Consider the following 20,479-nt stretch of genomic DNA (forward strand, 5'->3'; position numbering starts at 1 on the left):
TCGGGTTGAGATTTTGATGCTTGAGGAGAGCTTGAAATCAGTGGTGTTTTTTTTTATTTCATATTTTTTTAATCACTCACTGTTCTTTAAAATCTCACCTCATCAGTGCGGCGCTAATATGCACTCAACACAGAGGATAAAGAATATATGACTGAGTAGATCCTGTCTGTCTATATGTGTTGCTAGCAGGCCCGCAGATGCTATTTAGCATTAGCATTACGCTAGCGAACCTAAGGGCTAAGTTGAAAAGTGAATTTCAACTAGCTTATTTTGAAATAATCAGTTTGCCAACCTGCTGCTTATTGAGAAGTGAGTTGACAAACCCGTAGACAAACTCTGAAAATTGAAGACAGACCGATGCATTAGCTGCGCAAACACACTTACACTTACACAGACGCACACATAGAAAGAAGAAAAACAGACAGATTGCCATATAGCTTGAACACACAGTTTGGAGCAGCCTGCTTTAATCGCAGGGAAGCTCAACAAACATGGCTGTCATCACTCCCTTTCTTTTACTGTTACACACACACACACACAAACGTACACACAGATAGTATATAATTGCACTGTGCCTTCCGCTGTCCATCATCCTGCCCTTCATATTTGGCCCTCCTTCTTTCCACTTTCTTTCTCTCCAATCTCTCCCTGCAGCGGTATGCAGGCACACACGTCAAGATGCATTATTTCGCCTGGCTGCTTCTCATGTATGTGTGCGCGCGCACGTGCTTTCCTCCTTTTGGAAACAATAATAACGGCAGGCGGGGAGGGTAAGCCCGGGCAAGAGAACGCAGACTGGACTGTTGGAGATTAGCAAAACATCTCGGAATTGGACCGACCGCATGTGCAACAACAAGGAGAGCCGTTAACACAACGTGTGTTCCTTCCCGCAATCCAAAAACATTAAATGTCGCAAATACTCCATCGGTGTTAAATATTAGTGGGAATGAGCTAACAAGCGTGATGGCTGAATATTAGCGGCGGAGTTCACGTCATCACTCGGTGCTGCTTTTGCTCCTTTTTTTTTTTGTTTTTACGAAAGGCTAAGCTTTCATGTCAGTGCAGGAACGCTTGAGTAAACAGCAGATGTTGATGAGGGAGGTCCAGATCGTCTTGCCTTTAGCAGGGTTTTGTGACTTTTACAACCTTGGTGTTGGAAATGCTTTTTTGGAAGCTGTAACATCTAACATGTCTCCCCCGCCACTGGGGAACGGGATAGCTTGTAAAGAAAATGAAAACCACTTTCAGATCTGTCGCTAACGCTACGAAAACACACACTAGCAACGAGAAGAGGCTCGGACTAAAGTGAACGTGAATGGAGTCAGAGCTCCTGACTTAAGCCACGCCCCCAATACTACAGCGTGTGTGACTTTTGGCTTACTTATTGATAGATCTCGCAAATCCTCGAAGCTTTGTTAAGGGAGCCACAAAGCCATTTGGCAAATTAATTTGACTAGTGTAATCAAAAGAATATTTTGTTTGCACGAGCGAGTGTACCTAATGAAGAGGCCAGTGAAGGATATCTAGCTTGCTCTGTCACATTTGCACCCTCAATCCCTTCTGCATCTTAATTTAGAAGCCCCCGCCCCCGTCTTCCCGCTTGCTTTCCCTTTTCCCTCCTGATGCATGTCACAGATCGTTCCTCCCTTCAGACCCGCGACCCACTTCCCAAGAAGCAGACTTTCGTCCTTCACCTGGATATGTGCTCCAAATATCCTTGTTATTTATTGAGCTTCATCAGCCACAACGTTGACTCTGACAGCTTGGGAATGTTTTTTTTTTTGTGTTTGTTTCCAAATAAATGCAAAATCGGATCAGCGGGGTTTTCGCTCAAAGGTCCCTCATCCCGCCTCGGCTCCAGCGTTTCTGTGGGCCTGACGCCAATGCTTTAAGCTATGCAATGACAGACAATGTCACAGAGGAGGGGCTGCATGTGTGTGTGTGTGTGTGTGTGTGTGTGTGTGTGTGTGTGTGTGTGTGTGTGTGTGTGCGGTGATGACAGTCTGACAAGTGACGAGGGATGTGAAGCTTGGAGTTGGGTGTCACTGTCTCCCGTTTTTCCCCCTCGCTGCGCTCAAGTGACATCGCAGTACATCACCAGAAGATGTTTGTGTTTATGAAGGAGGCGGCTCACAATGGCACCACCAAATGTCTATTAACCACTTCAATAGACGCACATAGCATGAATTGTGTTTCCATCCATCCATCCATCCATCCATCCATCCATCCATCCATCCATCCATCCATCCATCCATCCATCCATCCATCCATCCATCCATCCATCCATCCAGACTGCAAATTGCATTTAATTAGATATACAGTGATCCCTCGCTACTTTGCGTTTCGTTTATCGCGACTTCACTACATCGCGGATTTTTTTTTCCAAATTAAAAAAACATTTAAAAGTAAAATAAAACATTTAAAAGTCAAAATAAAACTTCTAGATTGAGGTAATATGTGTGTAACCTTTAGGATAATCTAGTGTTGCTCCTATCCTTTACATTCCTTTAGAAGTCCGTTTTCGCGTGTTAGCACGATCGCTAATTACCGTATTTCCGCTAACTCGTTAGCCTGCCAAGTACTTCTTGTTGGTGAACGTACTTCGCGGATTTCACTTATCGCAAGTGGTTTTTGGAAGCAATTATCCGCGATAAAGCAGGGATTACTGTAGTTTAAATCACTTAAAAAAAAAGAAATTGAAATTGAAAGAAATAAAAAAAATATATATTTTTTCCTCCCCTGTTTTAATGAAATAATGAGTAAAAATGGTTAGATTACATCCATGTGAGTACGCCCGCTTTGTTAAAAATTAATTTCCGGGATGCTTCGGTGCAGAAGGAAGTGATCCGCCTCAAAGTTAAGTGCAGATTCCATTTGGAAACACGAGGCTCTGACTTCCACCTGACATTCCGTCCCTTCACTTGCATTTTCTGCTGACTAACTCCACCAATCTGCATATGCACACCGAACAAGACGTGCCAGTGTGTCTTGTTTACATTTCCAGGACGTCTTCGTTTGAATATGTCTGTCCACGTCGACTCACTTCTCACACTTGCCGCTTGTTTTCCATGATGGATTTTGATGATTTAAATCCTGCCGTGTGGATTCTTGGAGCAGCTTGGGACTAAGAAGAAGAAGGAAAAAAAAAAACACATAAGCAGGAGACGTTGGGGAAGAAGAGCTTGACCCATTTCTTCCAGCCCTCCAGTCTATTGGCTGAAGTGATGGTGGTGTGCGTGTGTGCATGTGTAGGAGGTCATGGAAGTAAATATATGTCGCTTCACTTGCAAGGTAGACTGCAGGACATGTAGTTTGAAGCGCACACACACACACACGCTCAAGAATGCCCTCACTGCCCCAGGATGGGAGCGATGACCCAGTTGTGCAGAACATCGCTTGCGACTGTCCTACATGGCCGCCACTTGGGTGACGTTACGTCATGCATCCAGCCAGCCGCTCACTCGGACTCTTTGTGTTATTTGGCTTCTCGAGCTGTGGTTTTATTTGGTCATAAAGAATATATATATATGCCTGCGAGTATTGTTAGATTTTCATCTCGAATTTGCATTGAGTTACTTAAAGTAGTTGTGAAACTCTTCTTAGAGCAGGGTTAGGGTTAGGGTTAAAACTTATTTTTGTCGCGGGCCGCACCACAGTTATAGTTTGCTTTAAAGGGCCATTAGAATTGTCAACCTAAAATAATAAGACTAATAATAATAATAATTAAATAATTAAAATTAATAATAATCAAATATTTAAAAATAAAAATTATTAGGAAAAATGAAAAGTAATAAAAAATGCTAACAATATCTCTATTTTTTTAAAAGTGAAAACAATTGGAAATTTTGGAATTGACATATGAATTCAATGCATAATTTGTCTTCGCGGGCCACCTTAAATGATGTGGCGGCCCCCGGGCCTTGACTTTGACACCCGCGTCTTAGAGGGTTCAGTTCAAGTCGTACTCACCGAAAAGAGCCGCAAACTGTTTAATTTATTACATTCCATTTGATTATATTAGCGCTGTACGATTTTATTGCGCAACATGAAATAGTACCATTGGCCTTGTGCAAAAACACGTTTTTGTTTGGACAGCCCTGACTTTGGCAGGAGCGTTTGAGTGAGTCTTGCTTCTCAGACTAAAGATTTTTAACAATGTGTTCTCAGGAGCATATTCCGAAACATCTGTGACCTTTTTGCGCTCGTCGATGAAACATTAGCCGATGGTGGAACATTAACATACGCAGGAGCTCAAGCTGAGCCGTAACGTGCTGTGACACTGATTTAGTTTGAAATAAACAGCGGCGTGACTGAATTCAGTGACGTGGGGGCCTCCAGCGGTGGTTCAACGCAAACCTCACATCAGCGCTCACTTTTTGGTGCGCAGTATGTGTGAAATCGGGGAGGATTGCGTGACTCGTCTCTCCGAGTGTGTTTTGGTGGGCATGTGACGCATCATGTGGCTTCCAACCTGTGACTATGAAGTCCTATCCGAAATCCTCCACTTTGCTTTGATGCATTCATGAGTTCTCACTGAATGAAAGTTATTCGGAAAAGTTGGCATTCTGTGACTCGTGTAAAGTCCATAAAATCAAAAAATATTGAGGTGAACGTTATATTTTCTGCAGTGGAAGTGGGCATAAGTACATTTTGGATGTCCATAAAATCAAAAAATATTGGGGTGAACGTTTGCTGCAGAGGAAGTGGGCATAAGTACATTCTTGGATGTCCATAAAATCAAAAAATATTGGGGTGAGCGTTAATGTTTGCTGCAGTGGAAGTGGGCATAAGTACATTTTGTTAAAGATTGATTCCAGTTTTCGACTTTAAAAAGGAAGTCAAGCTCAAAATTTTCTTTACAATAATATGTTAGATGTGCTCCCACTAATGTAAACACGAAATTCTGATTGTTTTTGGAATATGAGTTAATCCAACTCAGGGGGCGGCCATTTTGCCACCTGCTGTCGACTGAAAATGACATCACAGTTGCCCGGTCTCAGGTCACAACCAATCACGGTTGAGCTTCAGAAAACTGATGAGCCATGATTGGTTGTGACTGGCAACTGTGATGTCATCTTCAGTCGACAGGAAGTGACAAAATGGCTGACTCTGGACATAGATATAAACAGGCAGATTTTGCTGTTTAATTCATATTCCATAAAAAGAAAACATTAATCAGAGCACTATATTTCGACCAGTTGGGTTGCACAGAACCGATTAGTTGGAAAAAAATTGAGGTTGACGTCTCCTTTAAGCTTTTTATGCCGAGACGAAAACCTCCATAAAATCCTAAATACTGAAGCAATCATTTTAATATTTCCAGAGGGTGGAAGGGGAACTGAGTAGAGATGAATTTTTGTGACGATTGATCACAGCTGAAACATTTAAGGCTTTTTGACTGTTCCACCCATTGCAGGAAAACATGAGGAAATTTCACCCTGCTCTGGAAGAAGTAATGTGCTGTGTATTGAAGTTGGAATGCAAGAAAAAATAAGACTTTTTTTTTTCCTACTCCACCATGTGGAGACCAAATAGTGCCTGGTCTGTTTCAACCAAAATTCCGTTTCCCCGCAAACTAATGGCCTATGATGGCTTCATTAATGCTCACGGTTGAGTTTTCAAGCGTCAGCAGATTTATGAAAACGTTTGAGATGTTTTTTTTTTAAAAAGGGTGGGTAAGGGCAGTCACGGAGCGAGAACGTGAGAGAGACACAGAGAGACGCTCGGCTTGTATGCTCTTCATCATGGATGTGACACACATGGTACTCTGGAGAGGGAGCAAAACAAATTTAAACAGGAAGGCAACTGTAAATTCTACTCGGCTGAATGCACACAGATGCACGCACGCCATCCACTTGAGAAGCTAAGTCGCTTTTGCAGAAGGCGAATTTGCACAGATGGGAGCGCTCTGCACAGACACACACTCGAGCACGCTGTGAACTCGCAAAACTTCGCAGGAAACCGGCCGTGCGGCAACAAGCGAGGCAAGTGGACCCAACGGGCCGGATCCAGGAAAAGAAAAAAAACGGAGACATGATTAGTCGGAGGCAGACCGGCAGGCTAAAAGCATCATGTGTAGGAACAGAAGGGCAGCTGGAGGTGACATGAGTTTAACAATAATCGGCGCTTTTCATAATAATCGTAATTAGCTGGAGTTTTGGACCGGAAAATCTATTCTTTGAGCCCAATTGAGAATCTGTTCTCAATTGTATTACCTGAATTAGTAAAGGGTAAATAAACTGATTGCAATTGTGCTTTTCGGCAACAGAACAAAGACTCTCCACGCTTCGCTTTTTTTAGCCAAAAGTCGATATGAAATGATCATACCTAATAATGTAACTTGTGGCATTTTAATTAGCTTTTACTTATGCATGATTATGATGTTTAATGAAATTTATGATGTTATTCAACAGCGGTTAAAGAAACACAGCAAAATGTGGAAGCTAATGACTCGCTCTCTCTCTCAATATATCTACTTTGTATACTTATAAATATATTTTTTTGTTTGTTTCCTCTCCTGGCGTCTGTGTGCAATGAAGCCTGACTTCACTGATTTGTTTTTTGTGCTCCGAGAGACATCCTTCCTCTCGTCGATCCTCTGGCGCGTCACATCCCCCCCATCACTGCTCATCATTGTCTCAATTACTCATCCCTCCCTCGTCTCCCTTCTTCCTTCCCCGCTTTCCCTTTCCATCTCATCTCAAAATCGCAGCCACGGGCGGCCATATCTTTTCTCCGTTTAGGCTATTATTCGTCGCTGACCAAAAAAAGAAATACACTCCCAAGACGTTGTAGAAAGTATGGCCACAAACTTTTGGGCTACATTTGGCTTTTGGACTGGAACTGTGTCTGTATGTGAGCTTCAAGTTAATTTATTTTGCTCCCAGTTGAGATTTACTGACAATTTTTCATTTTATGTTTAAAAAAGACAAGTGTCCGCTAGCTAATGCTAACGCCTAGGATGCCAATTCCATTCAATTCAATGACATTTTGGCAAATCTTGGTTAATTCTTTAAGCTTCAAGTTACTTTATTTTGCTCCCAGTTGAAATTTACTGTATGTTTAAAAAAAACTACGTGTCTGCTGGCTAATGCTAATGCTAACACATAGCATGCCAATTCCATTCAAGTCAATGACAGGAAATCAACGACTGGCCACTTTGCCCACCCTTGACAGCGTCTCTCCATCATCACGTTGACCTCTTGCGGCCGTCATATCAGCAACACCTTGTCACGGCCAATCACGTCTCGCGACCCCGGCGCGCCCCGCACGGCCTCGCCCACGCCATGCTCGCCTCCCTTGTGCGCCTTCCCTCCGGGTGTCGGAGGACATTAGTGTCAAAGTGGCTGAGGTTGAGTTGACAGCTCCATTTAGTCCTCCTGGCTCATCACTTCAGGATTTCAACAATCTCACCTGCCATGATAGTTTGGTGTTTATTATATTTCCTCCTTTGCATCACTTGGAATCGGAACTTGGCGACGGCGAGCGTGATCCCGTGAATCTATTTTGAGCTGGAAATGCACTCTTGTCGCCTTCTTTGCGAAAGTATGCTTCATCTGTTGACCCCGGGCCACGCTGCATTCCAAAGCCTCCTCGTGCTTTCACACTCTGCATTATGTAGAAATCGAGGCAAGGAGGTGTGACAAGTGAAGTTGCATCGCCTTCACACCTCCCTTTCTTTCGCTCGCCTTCCTTCCTTCCTTCAAAACGTGCTGATGGCTCGCGTGAGGACAAATAACGTTTTTGGAAAGAAGGACGGGGCGGATAGAGTTTTTTTTTTTTTTTTGATGGGCGACTGAGTGCACTTGTGGATGGTTGAGGTGTGTGTCTCACTTGTGAATTTATGAAAATACGCATAAATGAATAAATATATGAAAATTAATCTGGCTTTTTAAAGAATTTGCTCAATTTGATCTTTTTAAAGAGCCTGTTGAGTGAAATCAGAGGTTTGTCTAAATATTTAATAGTCATCTAAAAGTTATTTCTGAAAACCGCCATTTTAGAGCGCCACGTTGTCTGCCATGAGTGCACACGTGTTATGATTGTCCAAAATTGCCTTATATGTATATATTTTTTAAATTAATCCATTGTGTGTGTCAAATTTACTCTCATCAACTTTATTTATAACGCACTTTAAAACAAGTGCTTACGACGTGCTGTACAGCAAGCAGAAATCAGACAGATAAAAATCAAAGGCGGTTAAAACAATATGATTACAATAATATCCAATATGATATGATTCACTTGAAGTTTTATATATTCATGTGACCCTTCAGAGCTGTTAACCCCTTTATAGCGGAGATAAATTTGATTTAATTCACTCTCGCTCAGATAAAATGAGCCAAAGTGGTACTGCGGCTTGCCTTTTTTTTTTTTTAACACTATAAAGACATTTCTGTCCTGGGGTCTTTTAACGGTCGACAATTACACTTTCTAAATCTCAATTCAAGGTAAAAATGCCAGACGCAAAGCTCGGTATTAATCCAGCGTGGCTTGTCCATCCTCCACCATCGTCGGCGTCGCTGCCAAAGTGGTCGAGTCCAAGCGACGCCGGCGGCGTCGTTAATGGACGCCGGCGAACGGCTTAAAATGAGGACTTATTAAAGTGCCGCTCGCCTTTTGAGTTTGACATTTCAAAGTTTCAAGTCTGGCTTTTAAATTGCCGCTTCTGCAAATGTCACTTGTCGGCTCCCCGGGAACGTTGGAGGATACGAGCGGAATTTATTGTTTGAAATAGCGAGACGTCGCGCGACTCGAGTGGATGCTACAATTTGTCGCTAACGATGCCATCTTGTCTTTTGTGTCCCCCGCAGCTACGTCAGATGGGACACGCCAAGGTCTGGACAGCATGAGGGGAGGAGTTTGTGCCACACAGGGCATGAAGGTGGTCCTGAAAGTGGGGCAGAGTGAGTCCTATATTCTCTTATCAGCCCCCATTCTCTTGGTTAGCCTTCCCGCTAGCTTGTAGGTGGCTCCTCTCAGCGAGCTTGTTAAGAGCCGAGAAGTGTCGGATCAGTCGCCTCTAACGAGGACCGCTGACTCCTCTTGCACTTTGGCGCTTTTAACGACTCGCTCGCTGATTTTCCCGCACAACTCACTACCTTACAAACATGGCCATGACCCAGCGGAATTTTTGTCGCCGCTATTTAGTTTGAGAGAAAAAAAAAGAAGAGTTTTCAAACAGAGTTGCACATTCCGGTGCATAATAGCAACCTGTCCTTCACACGCTTGTATTGTGTCGCCGCTATCAGCCGGCGGATCTGCTGAGTCGGCAGAAACGGCTCTTTTAACACGATCCTTTGTGTCACAAGCTAATCTGGTTTATAATAGTTTTGGTTGTTTTATTGAAATTAGTTTAGATTTTTTCTTGAATTTAGTTTGATACCTTCAGTTACTTTTAGATATATTTAGGGATACAATCTAAATGAACCCCCTAAAGGTAATTTTATTTTGGTTATAGTAAATTTGAAAAAGTCAGATGCAGTTTCAGTGAGTTTTCAGTTTGTCTTTATTTTACTTTGTTAACAAAAATGTTTGTGTTATTTTGTTCATTTTTATCAACTCGATTCATCTCAATGACAAGTCGATTGCATTTAATTGCGCTTTCGGTAATTATTCGCAATGTCTGGATGTCGTAAATAGTTGCAAGGAGAAGAACGCCACATCACAAATATGTCTAAAACATGTGGTTGCATTTTTTTTTTTGTATTCAGCAGTAGAGCATGTGCTGGTTTGACCAAAAACACCGGTTTTTGACTAAAGAGCGTTGAAAAAGGACCTTTTTGTGAAAACGTTTTCCCCCACCTTCAATTTATTGTTTAGAATCATTTTGAGAAACCAATATCCGCCAATATCAGGATCTCCACATGGATGAATATCATTCACTCAAGATGTTATTTCTGTAGTGGTTCGCAAACTGGTAGGCCTTCACCTTGGAAAAATCCCCCCCACTGTCATTCTCTCATCTCATTTGTGTTTCAATTCTTCATCCGAGCCCTCGGTCCACTCTCCACTTATTCTCTCCATCTTATCAGTGGTGCTGCTGAAAGGTCACGGCCGCGTTGTTTGTCGTCTCTCGCCGCGTGCGTGCGCTCGCTCGCTCGCACTCCATCGACTTATTTCACGGCACATCTCTCTCGCTGCTCCCTGTCGCATTTACTTGCGACTCACTATTGATCCCAGCAGGCGCCTCTGCCCTCAGCTTGTTGCTATATTGTACTTCATGCTAGCTCCATTCAAGGTTTTAGGCTAGCTCTGTATCCATCATTTTGCTAAAATAAAGGAGATAGTCCCGATTTCATGATTTGTTCTTTAATCGCCATGGCGGCGACGACCCGACGAGGCAGATGGGCGAGATTTAGCGAGCGCAGATTATGAGCCGACCTGGCCTTGTTGCAAAAACTCATATCCTCTCCCCCTGGAATCGTTTCCTTCGATGACATCACAGTGCCGCTCTATGACATCATCAAGAAAGGCCAAACAAAATATCACGAAATGTAATGAAGAAGACAATGTGATGAACACCCGTCCCTCCTTCTGACAGGTCCATATGGGCTGCCTCCCAAGAAGGAGCCAGCTGGACGTTCCACCAACCGGAACTCAGGTAAGCGGCGAACCAAATGGAGATGATCGGCAAGATGGATGCAGGGAATAAGAAAGACAACAATAAGCAGCAGCAGCAGGGAGCGGGGCTTAGGGGGGGACAGATGGAGGATGTGCAGCCGTGACATCTGCGGATCTCTATTTAATTCCATATATTTTCTCTCCATCCGCCCCCCCCCACCGCCGGTCTCGGCCCCTCGGAGCTAAGTGCCGCGGGCGGCCAGTGGATGGCTAATAGCTACATTGGGTAAAGGACAAAAAAAGACAGATAGCGAGAGTGGGAAGAGGGAGGAAGAACGGAGGGGCGGCAAGGAGCCAGGGCCAGACCAGAGGCAACATTTGAGAGAGTTATTACTGTCATTAGATGCTGCAGCCTGGATGGGAGAGAGGGTGGCTGGCGGGGGGTAAGGAGGGAGGGGAGGGGGGGGTGGGTGATGGAGCTGACACGAGCGTGAGGCACGGGAGGTGGAGTGAGACGAGAATAAGTAAAAGGCAAAGAGACAATGGAGATGAGCCATACTTGATGGCCTCGCTCGTCAATGGACGCTTGATTAGGGACACCCTAAGCGGTGCTCGCTGAGGATTGTTGTCTTGGATTGAAGCTCATTAGATTGTGCAGAGAAGGTCATTTTATCAAATAATTGGAAAGGTTTGGTCCCTCGCTCTTGGAATTGAGATTTGACAAGCGATTGTTTTTTCGTTTTATAGGTTACACTTTGGCAAATGAACTCTGAAATGTGACGTGAAATGTCGTGAACGGTAATCCTAACGTGGAGGGCCGATGATGTCATTTGCCGTCAATGGAATTTTTTTTTTATGGGGATGGGTAGAAAAAAGAAATACACACACACTGAAAAAGAAGAAGAAACCTCTTTTGCGTGATGAAAGACGAGAATATAATTTTTATTTTGGTCATTTCTGTTTTGTAAGTCTTGAAAGATCAGTCGGAATTCGCTCAATTGACTGACACGTTTTTTTTTTATGAAAATAAAAATGGCTGTCACTGGAAGCATGAAAGAATTCACCAGTTCAATTTAACTTACCAAACACGTTGACTTGCAGTCTTTTAAGCATCCACGATGACAAATCCCAAATTGCAGCTTTTTTGCAATTTCAAAATGTCATTTTACGACACCGCGATGTCCATTTGAATGGGATTAATTGTTCAGCCTCACTTATGACGACGTTCCCGTCTTGACCTTTCGTATCTGAACCCTTTGAAATCGGCATTAGTTCCCGTCTGTGAGCCACATACAAAGAGCTTGCCGGCTTTTTTTTTTTTTTTTCTCTCTCTCAGTGAGTGGGGAAAGAGCAAGAAAAGAGAGGGAGAAAGGAAAATAGGTGTAGAGGTGACAGAAGAGGTTTTATAATGCAGAGAGCCAGTGAAAGGTGACAGTCATAATGGAGATGGAGAATGAGGGATGTCATTTAATGGAGAGAGGAAGAAAGGCCAGCATTAGCGCTATGCTCGCCCTCAGTCCAGCACAACGAGGCGCGCTGAGCTCCGTCATTACCGTTCCAATAAAGCCAAGACTGAGAGAGAATATGGGAGAAAGAAAAACGGGGAACGCGTGCCAAGAATAACATTCGGCCAATCACAAGGCGGCGACGTGGGGCGGCAACCTCAACCAGCTAGCCGCTCGCAACCGCTTAACGTGCGGTAACACGCGCCGTATCGTTCACCTGCCGCTTCCTCAAATGATTCCCGCTTCGGAAGGACGGACGGGCAGCTTGACGGACGCCCCACTGTGCATGTGTGTGTATGTGGTCAAGGCCCATAGCAGAGTGGTTCTGGTCACATGGCCTGGTGGTAGCGCTAAGTCAACACTGTGTGTTACCTTGATTATACATTGCGGCTTTGCCGCTACCTCAATGTCAGGGTGTTGAAAAGTGCTACAGTCCGAAGCCCGTATTTTGGTTCCCCTGTTACACGTGCTCTATATCTACATCTCCATCTCATCTACATCTACATCTATGTGTGCCAATATCTATCGACTGTATATCTACTGTATGAATATCGATATCTACTGTACATCTATATCTATTTATCGTTATCTGTGTATCTATATTTATATATCTATAGCGATAGTAGATAACTTTACTTTTGCGCTCTTTCTCTCTCTCTCTCTCTCTCTCTCTCTCTCTTTCTCTCTCTCTCTCTCTCTTTCGCTCTCTTTCGCTCTCTCTGTCTCTCTCTCTCTGTCTCTCTCTCTCGCTCTTTCTCTCTTTCTCGCTCTCTCTCATTCGCGTTCTCTCTCTCTCTTTCTCTCTCCTTCGCTCTCTTTCGCTCTCTCTTTCGCTCTCTCTGTCTCTCTCTTTCTCGTTCGCGTTCTCTTTCTCTCGTTCGCATTCTCTCTTTCTTTCTTTCTTTCTTTCTTTCTTTCTTTCTTTCTTTCTTTCTTTCTTTCTTTCTTTCTTTCTTTCTTTCTTTCTTTCTTTCTTTCTTTCTCTCTCTGTCTCTGTCTCTGTCTCTGTCTCTCTCTGTCTCTCTCTGTCTCTCTCTCTCTCTCTCTCTCTCTCTCCCTACTGTATATGTGTGTTTTGCTAATGTTAGCACCTAATGTAGCATTTTCTTTCTTCCAGGGAACTCAACCCATTCAAGAGGACCCAACACCTTCGGGGGCGGCGAAGGCGGCGACGAGAACGGCCCGCTGCAGCCGTCCAACATCGCCCTGATCGCGGGCGCGGCCGGAGGCTCGGCTTTCCTGCTATTGGTCACGGCCGTCATCTGCGCGGTGTGCTACAGGCGGCGACACGCCAAGCACTCGGACACCCACCACCCGCCGCTGTCGCTGTCGTCGCTGACCAGCCCCAAGCGGGGCGGCGGCGCCGGCGGCATGGGCAGCTCCAACAACAACGGATCCGAGCCCAGCGACATCATCATCCCTCTGAGGACGTCGGACTCCGCCTACTGCCCGCACTACGAGAAGGTGAGCGGCGACTACGGACACCCCGTCTACATTGTGCAGGAAATGCCGCCGCAGAGCCCGGCCAACATCTACTACAAAGTATGAGAACTGGACTCTCCGGCCGTGGACTCCCGGAATCGCTCCAAGCCCCGCCCCCAGCAAGCTCCAACATCTCCCCCCCCCCTCCCCTCACCCTCTCACCTGCCACCATCCAACCATGATCAAACCCCACAATCACACTTGTGAGTGTACGTGAGGGTTCGCCGGCTCACCGGAGCACGCTTCGAGGAGATTTCCGGAATGCACCTGGAAGAAGGTGAATGCGGCTTTTGGACTTTCAAAAAAAAATCAAAAGGACTATATTTGAAAGCAAAAAAATAAATAAAAATCAATCGATAAAAGCCCAGACAGTGCTGAAGAACTCCCAGTTGCCACACCTGCCTAGAAGCCAGCAGCCCGCCCCTCAGAGTGCCATCAGCCAATCAGAGACGGGCCCCGCCTCTTCACCGCCAACACCTTTAGGAATTCTCAGTGCAAAAAGAGGAGGGGCCTCTCGGACTCGGCCTCTGGAGGTCACGTGACTTGACCCGGGGTCCGAGGAGGTGTCTGAGCAGTCGGGCCGCGCTGACGCTCAGACTCTTGTATATTTTAATAAAACGTGTGCGTGCGTGCGTGCGCGTGTGACATGGACGTGACTGTGCTCTTTAGACTTGTCTTAAAAATACCAAAACACAAAATAGTGAGCGGATATCACAATAAAAATCCAACAAAGTGAGATTTTTTTTTCTATGGCTATCAACACTTATAGATGATATATATAAATATCCAGTAAATAGATGTTTTGCTTTTATTTTCTCTGATTTTGTTGTATTTTACCAGCTAAAACCACACCTCTGTTGCTAGCCCTTTTTCTATTTTTCACAATTTACCGTAGTACAATCTGCCTTTTATATGCATTTAATCCCACTTTTTTTTTTTTTTTTTTTGGCCACATCCCCCCGCCTCCCCCCCACTAGGGTGTTTGTATATTTTCATAGCTTCTCGTTTGATGATAGTGTTGAAGTTTAGACCTCGTTCGTGGAAGTGTTGAGGTAGAGCCATCTATGATCGCTTTTGTTTTTGTTTTATTCCAAATGTTTTTTTTTTTTAATGTGCTAAGGAGGAGGGCAAAAAGAGACAACGCAGCGCAAAAAAAAAAGGAAAGGACTGTGAGGAAATTGCACACTTAAGAAAAAAGGAAAGACGGATGATGAAGGAGCCAGATGGACGTATTTGGAGTTGAACTCATGCAGCGCACACAACACCAAATCACATCACGAGTGGTGCATTTCAAAAGTACTCCTCTTGTTGTGTTGCATTATTTGTGTACACACACACACTCGCTAATGACTGCTACACTGATTGCATCGTTACACACACATCTCCGCCAATTTGTTTTCAACCAGTGTGTGCGTGCGTGTGCGCCAGACACATGACGGCCAATCGAGGCGTCATTTGTTCACGTGATTAGCGGTAAAGTCGTTTTGTGTTGCTCAGACATGTTTGTGGCTTATGTGTAAACGGGGTTGACACGCACACACACACACACACAGGACACAATGTTGCATTCAGAGGCGCCGTTGAGCGCACACATGCTTAGCAGTAAAATTGTTTTGTGTTGCGCAAACATTTTGTGGCTTTCTTGTAAACTGGTTGACAATGACACACATTCACACACACTCACAAAACTACAATACACACTCGGCAGCGTTTTTTTTTTGTGTGATCCTTCCTTAACTGTATTTTGTATCGGTACCTAACATCATCTACATTTTGTATTAAGATGTGCTTTAATTGTCACATTCGCCCATGTTGAAGATTTTTGTCAGCACGGTTCTGGCCTACATTTGACGGTTTGAAATTGAGTTAAAAAGATGAAACTTGGGAAATGAGGGAGGGGGGGCTCTTTTGTACAACTGCAAAGTTGTGTTTTGTTGTTTTTTTATGTACACTGTTCCGTCTTTTGTCGATTCGAACACGCAGAGAGAGTAGCGCACATGCCCTCCGAGGCCGCGTTGACAACTTTTGCAACGTGACTTGTGTTATGTACAAAAAATGGCTGCCACCTCAACGGGGGGGAGGACGGGGAGGGTGGGGGACGCAGAATAACAAAGCATCCCCCTCGGACTGCCATGTTTTTTTCATGTTTTCACGTGGATTTGAGTGTCTCACTGTTTGTGTTTGACCTCTGGGTGAGTGTTACCTGCAGGAAGGGAGGGGAGGCGGGGCCATCACCTTTGGCTAGTAAAAACGTACGTGTGTTTGTGCCATGCGGCCCCTCAAATGTGACGTGTTGTATTAGAGACGCCTCCCCGCGAGGTGTGTGCGCGCGTGTTATCTCCACCTCTCGGCCATTGTCTCCTCATCACGGCGACCCCTGCAGTGTACCCCCGCTCCACCCTCCCCCTCCCTCTCCCGCCGCTGCCCGCAACGTACCTCTGAAGAGAGGAAAAGATGAGTACATTCCTGCTTTGGAGAAAAAAACAGTTGAATAAAAAAAAAACAAATGTTTAAGCACCACTTTTGCGTGTGATGTGAGGTTGATTTTTGTGTGAGGGTCTTTTTTGTTTAGTTAGTGTGTGGGCGTGTGTATCAGAGGCCCGCCGGCTCTGCCTTTTAGAAGAGGTTCTCTCCTCTTATCGGCACTATAGACTACTCACAGCGGGGTTCCTTTTGGTCGCTCGCTTAATAGCATTGCCATCACACACACTAAACTCTCCCGCGAGTGTTATCAACAACTTATCAAACCCGCTTTCGTTAGTGTTGCCCGGCAACCTATTGACAGACCTGATTTCATTCTCCGCCCCCCCCTTTTTTCCCCCTTTAACCCCATCTATCCGTTGCCATGGTAACAGTTGTCATCTCTTTCAAAGTATCCTCATTTGCCACCAGGGTGGGCTTCAGGGTGACCACTTTGATCGATGGTGTGTGTGCGTGTGAGAGTTGATTACCGGCTGTCTCATACACACACATACACACGGACACACACACACACACACACACATGGCCATTGACTTCCAGCTACACGAACATCCTTTCTTGTCTACTGATGGACACACACCGGTATCAATCCCGCTTTAGAAAAGGATGTGAACATCTGATGCCCAGTTACCATGGCGACCAGGTGTTTGCATCCCGCATGGCGCCTGTTCGGGAACTTTGTTGCACAAAGAGGGTGGCCGCTATTTCAGCGTTTGATGACCTCCAAGAAGACAAAGGCTTTCTGTTTTAGAAGTTGGAAAAGACCCCAGAGAAATTGTGTGGTGCAGGACAGTAATTTATTTAAAAGCGAAACAACAAAAAACATAATTTCGGTTGCGCATTCTTGTGGCAAAACGTTCTCATCCCAGCATGTCAGTCATTTTTGCGGCATGACCCACTCACACCATGATATTTTTCAACTAAATTTAATTAGGAATTACATCTGCTATCTATAAAATTGTGACAGCATCAGCAAGAAAAAACATTTTAAACATGTTTCAAACAAATAAACAGTCGTATTTCTTGAACAGACTTGGTGTTCCTGAATCCGATGAACTTGAACGCCCGCTACAAACCACGTGATATTGTCTTCGTTCCTGATTGGCCGAATGAGTTTGACAGCCTGAACATCTGACACCTAGCATAACTACTAAACGTTGCATTTAACAACGATTATTTGTTCACTTTTGCACACAGAATGCATTTTATGTCAAGATTAGGAGGGCCAAACGGCAACTAAAACCGTCCAAGCGACATTTTGAACTGGCCCTGACGTAATTTGGCCACGCTCAGCTGTAACCGATTCAAACGAGGTAGGTGGGAATTCTTAATTGAGACTTTCCATTGTGCGCGTTCAGCAAAGTGCACATTTGCGGTCTAATGATCCTGAACTCCAAAATTCTTTTACAGCTCGCTCCCAATTAGTTGAACAAAACATTCAGTTTGATTGACATACAAAAAGTTCAACTCGTTTTGTTTTCCCACCCTAAAATCTAATCGTCCGCAACTGAATGGGAACATTTTTAGATCCGTCATCCTTCATTCACTTGAATATCCAGTAAATAGATGTTTTGTTTACGTGCTTGGTTAAACAACTCCTCTACTGTTTGACGTTTTCTTTTTCACAGCCCACTGAGCTCATCACGCTCGCCTGTCACCTTCGCCTGATTGATGCCACAAATCACGCAAGGTAGGCAGTAGGCACTTATTTTATGTTTGAGCTCTCAAAAAATAGTGAGGCGTCTACTGTCAATGACAAGAGGTGTTCAAATGACGTGTCCCGGGGCCATTTGTGGCCTGCTAAAAGTAACATAAATTATTGAAATAAATTATATGGCTGCACTGTTGTTAGTTATTTGAAAGATATTACCAGTACATAATTTTTTTTTAAACCAGATTGCAGCTGATTCAAGCTTAAAAACAAAACCATTTGGCCATTTGTGGCCTGCTAAAAGTAACACCTTACTCCAATAAATTATTGAAATAAATAATATGGCTGCACTGTTGTTAGTTATTTTGCTTGAAAAATATTTTAAAAAAATAAAGTAAACCAGATTGCAGCTGATTCAAGCTTAAAAACAAAACCATTTGTCAATTTTATGTTAAGGAGCGGTTGTCTCCATCTTTTGAATTCCACCAAAGTATTTATAATCGAATTGAGTTACTTTTATAGTCAAGCAACTTTTTCAAGATAACTGCAGCAACACCGCTACTAACTTAGCGCCACGTTGTCGTAATTAGACGAGGAAGAAAAACAAAAGAGCGCCAATAAGCTTGACTGTAGCACAAAATCAATGCTAATAGCCTTCCCGGAATGGCTCGCCGCCGCCGCTAATCCAATGCTGCAATATTGCCCTCAAAGAGGAACGAATGCTAATCTAATGGCTGTTAAACCATAATGAGTCCTCGCCGGGTTCTTTGCGTCGGGCCTTCTAAGGAGGTCCTGTTTCGACTGCTGCGGTCGCCTTATCATTACATGCTCATCATTACCGCCGCTAATCTGTTCTGCTGCCTGCACACGCGCACGAATATTAATGTCGCTGCGTTGTGATAGCGACGTATACACACCTGCGTGCTTTGCGCGCTTCATCGAGCGCGCCGCGGCCCGCTTCCCTAAACGCTCCTCGGAGGAAGGCAAGCGGCGCCAAACCAAGCAGTTTTAAGTCAAATCAATGGAGAGATTATCCGCCCAAATTGGAAAAGCTTCAGCTGCTGGCACGAAACGTCAGGAGTCTTGGCCCGATACGGTTGCCATGGCGATGCCGAAAGGTCAAGGATGAGTGTGGAGTAGAAAATGACAATATTGAAAGCAACAGGCTGCAGACCAAGTTGACTAAATACGCTGGAATTGCTTGAGAGTTTCAGGAATGAATTAGTTTTGAAGATGGCCCACGTTTACTGTGTAACTCGATGGAGCTCTGATTTAGTTTGATTCAATACGCAACTTTCAGGAACAATGGCGGATTACGTTCAAAGCTCCTGAGCATGGAATTTGTTTTTCAGGGAAATCTTCTGCTTCTCACCATCGGCAACAAGTGGAGATAAAGAGTATGACATGTTGCAAAGTTCGCCACGGATGACAAGGTAGGTTGCATTGATTGTATGTTTATGGGCACAAACTTTATTTAAAACTGACAAAGACAATGTTTGTCTCAAGTTTCACTTTAAATGTCTTGATCTATCATGTTTCAAATATATGTTTTTCAAAGTCATCACCTCATGACAAAGTAAATAATGAGGCAAATGTGATTTAGCTCATGAAATGCCAACAATAACCCGAATGAAAACATTCAGTGCCAAGGACGAGTTGAGACGTCTTTGTCAATGAGACTTTTAATTTAGTCGGAAAATATGAAACACGGCATGTATTAATGTGTGTAAAGCATTGAAGGTTTTGTGTGTCACAAATGGGGAAAAAAAAGTACAACAAGGATTTTGAAAATATGACGCTGATGTCGTCACAAAAACAGCCACGGCAAAGTTAGAAAATGCGACTTTCCAAGAACGAATATGGATATGACCTCGTTAGTCTTTCCGCTTGCCGTTCTGATCGCACATGACGACGAGGCTTTGTGGATGAGCCGTGCTGTTTTCCTTCTTCTTCTCATTTGTGCATTCTCGCCTTTGCTCATAATACATAGCGGGGCGCCCCAAAAAAAATATGCAGAGTGCGTCATCACACACCCTCGCTGATTCCTGACATGCCTCTATGGCTTCGCTAGCACGAGGGAGAGGAAAAAGAAAACAATACGGGCGCCTTTCGTAGAAACGCTCATTTGTTGCCCGTTGCTCAAATCGAAGGTATTGCGCAACCGAGATGAGAGCTTGCACGGCGAGTTATTTCTCATGTGAATTTCAAAGTTGAGTTCCCACCTGTGCGCATTTGCACCATCAAACTGTGTCGTGAGAGCCTTTCCTTGAAAAGTTCAAAGCGCATCCCAGCCTCAAAAGGCATCTGATGGAATTCTCATTCCCGGCCGGGAGTGCGAGCGTGATCTGCGGCAGCGGCGCCACGCCCTTTCTGAATGGCGGCAGAGGTGAGCCGCTGCCGCTTTTTCACTCCATCAGGAAGGATTTCACAGCGCAGAGGCCGCCGCAGCCTACGATTAGCCCAGCCGGGTCACGCCGGCGAATACATTTGAATAATTTTTCAACTCGCTCGCCCCTTCAGCTTGACAAGTCCCTTAATCTTTTGCACTTTTTCGATATTTTACGAATAAATGATCACCTGCCAGTGTCGGATCGTGTAAGAACATGGAGAGTAGGGATGAGGGGGCACGATTTTTTAAATATTTTGTTAACCCTCTTCCGTAATGATTTGTCTCCTTTTTTGTTTTAGCAAAATATGGATGACTGTTATTTTTGTTTATTGCTTGTGTTTATTGAAAAAAATATATACGAGAAGAAGACATTGGAAAAAAAAAATCACATACTAGATCGCGATTGTA

General features: G+C 44.3%; 2 protein-coding genes across 5 annotated transcripts in view; both read left to right on the forward strand.

Annotated features, from left to right (window-relative positions):
* Positions 1-16,070, forward strand: part of efnb3b (ephrin-B3b) — a 45,198-nt gene extending 29,128 nt beyond the window's left edge. For 3 of the 4 annotated variants that reach the window (XM_088377803.1, XM_088377783.1, XM_088377793.1), the window contains 3 exons: positions 8,814-8,906; positions 10,544-10,603; positions 13,186-16,070. In XM_088377803.1, coding sequence (XP_088233929.1) covers positions 8,814-8,906; positions 10,544-10,603; positions 13,186-13,616 — 584 coding nt within the window. In that variant the 3' untranslated portion in view covers positions 13,617-16,070. The remainder of the gene's footprint in view (positions 1-8,813; positions 8,907-10,543; positions 10,604-13,185) is intronic. The other variant, XM_088377805.1, reaches the window with a different exon arrangement.
* A 1,077-nt stretch (positions 16,071-17,147) lies between these two features.
* LOC148403323 (tudor domain-containing protein 5-like) overlaps positions 17,148-20,479 on the forward strand; it is a 108,000-nt gene continuing 104,668 nt past the window's right edge. The window contains exons 1-3 of the mRNA XM_088379598.1: positions 17,148-17,344; positions 17,660-17,721; positions 19,035-19,115. The gene's annotated coding sequence lies outside the window, so the exon portion shown is untranslated. The remainder of the gene's footprint in view (positions 17,345-17,659; positions 17,722-19,034; positions 19,116-20,479) is intronic.

Source organism: Syngnathus floridae, chromosome 1 (assembly GCF_059516105.1).
Source record: "Syngnathus floridae isolate MCC-2025c chromosome 1, RoL_Sflo_1.0, whole genome shotgun sequence".
Lineage (NCBI taxonomy): Eukaryota > Metazoa > Chordata > Actinopteri > Syngnathiformes > Syngnathidae > Syngnathus > Syngnathus floridae.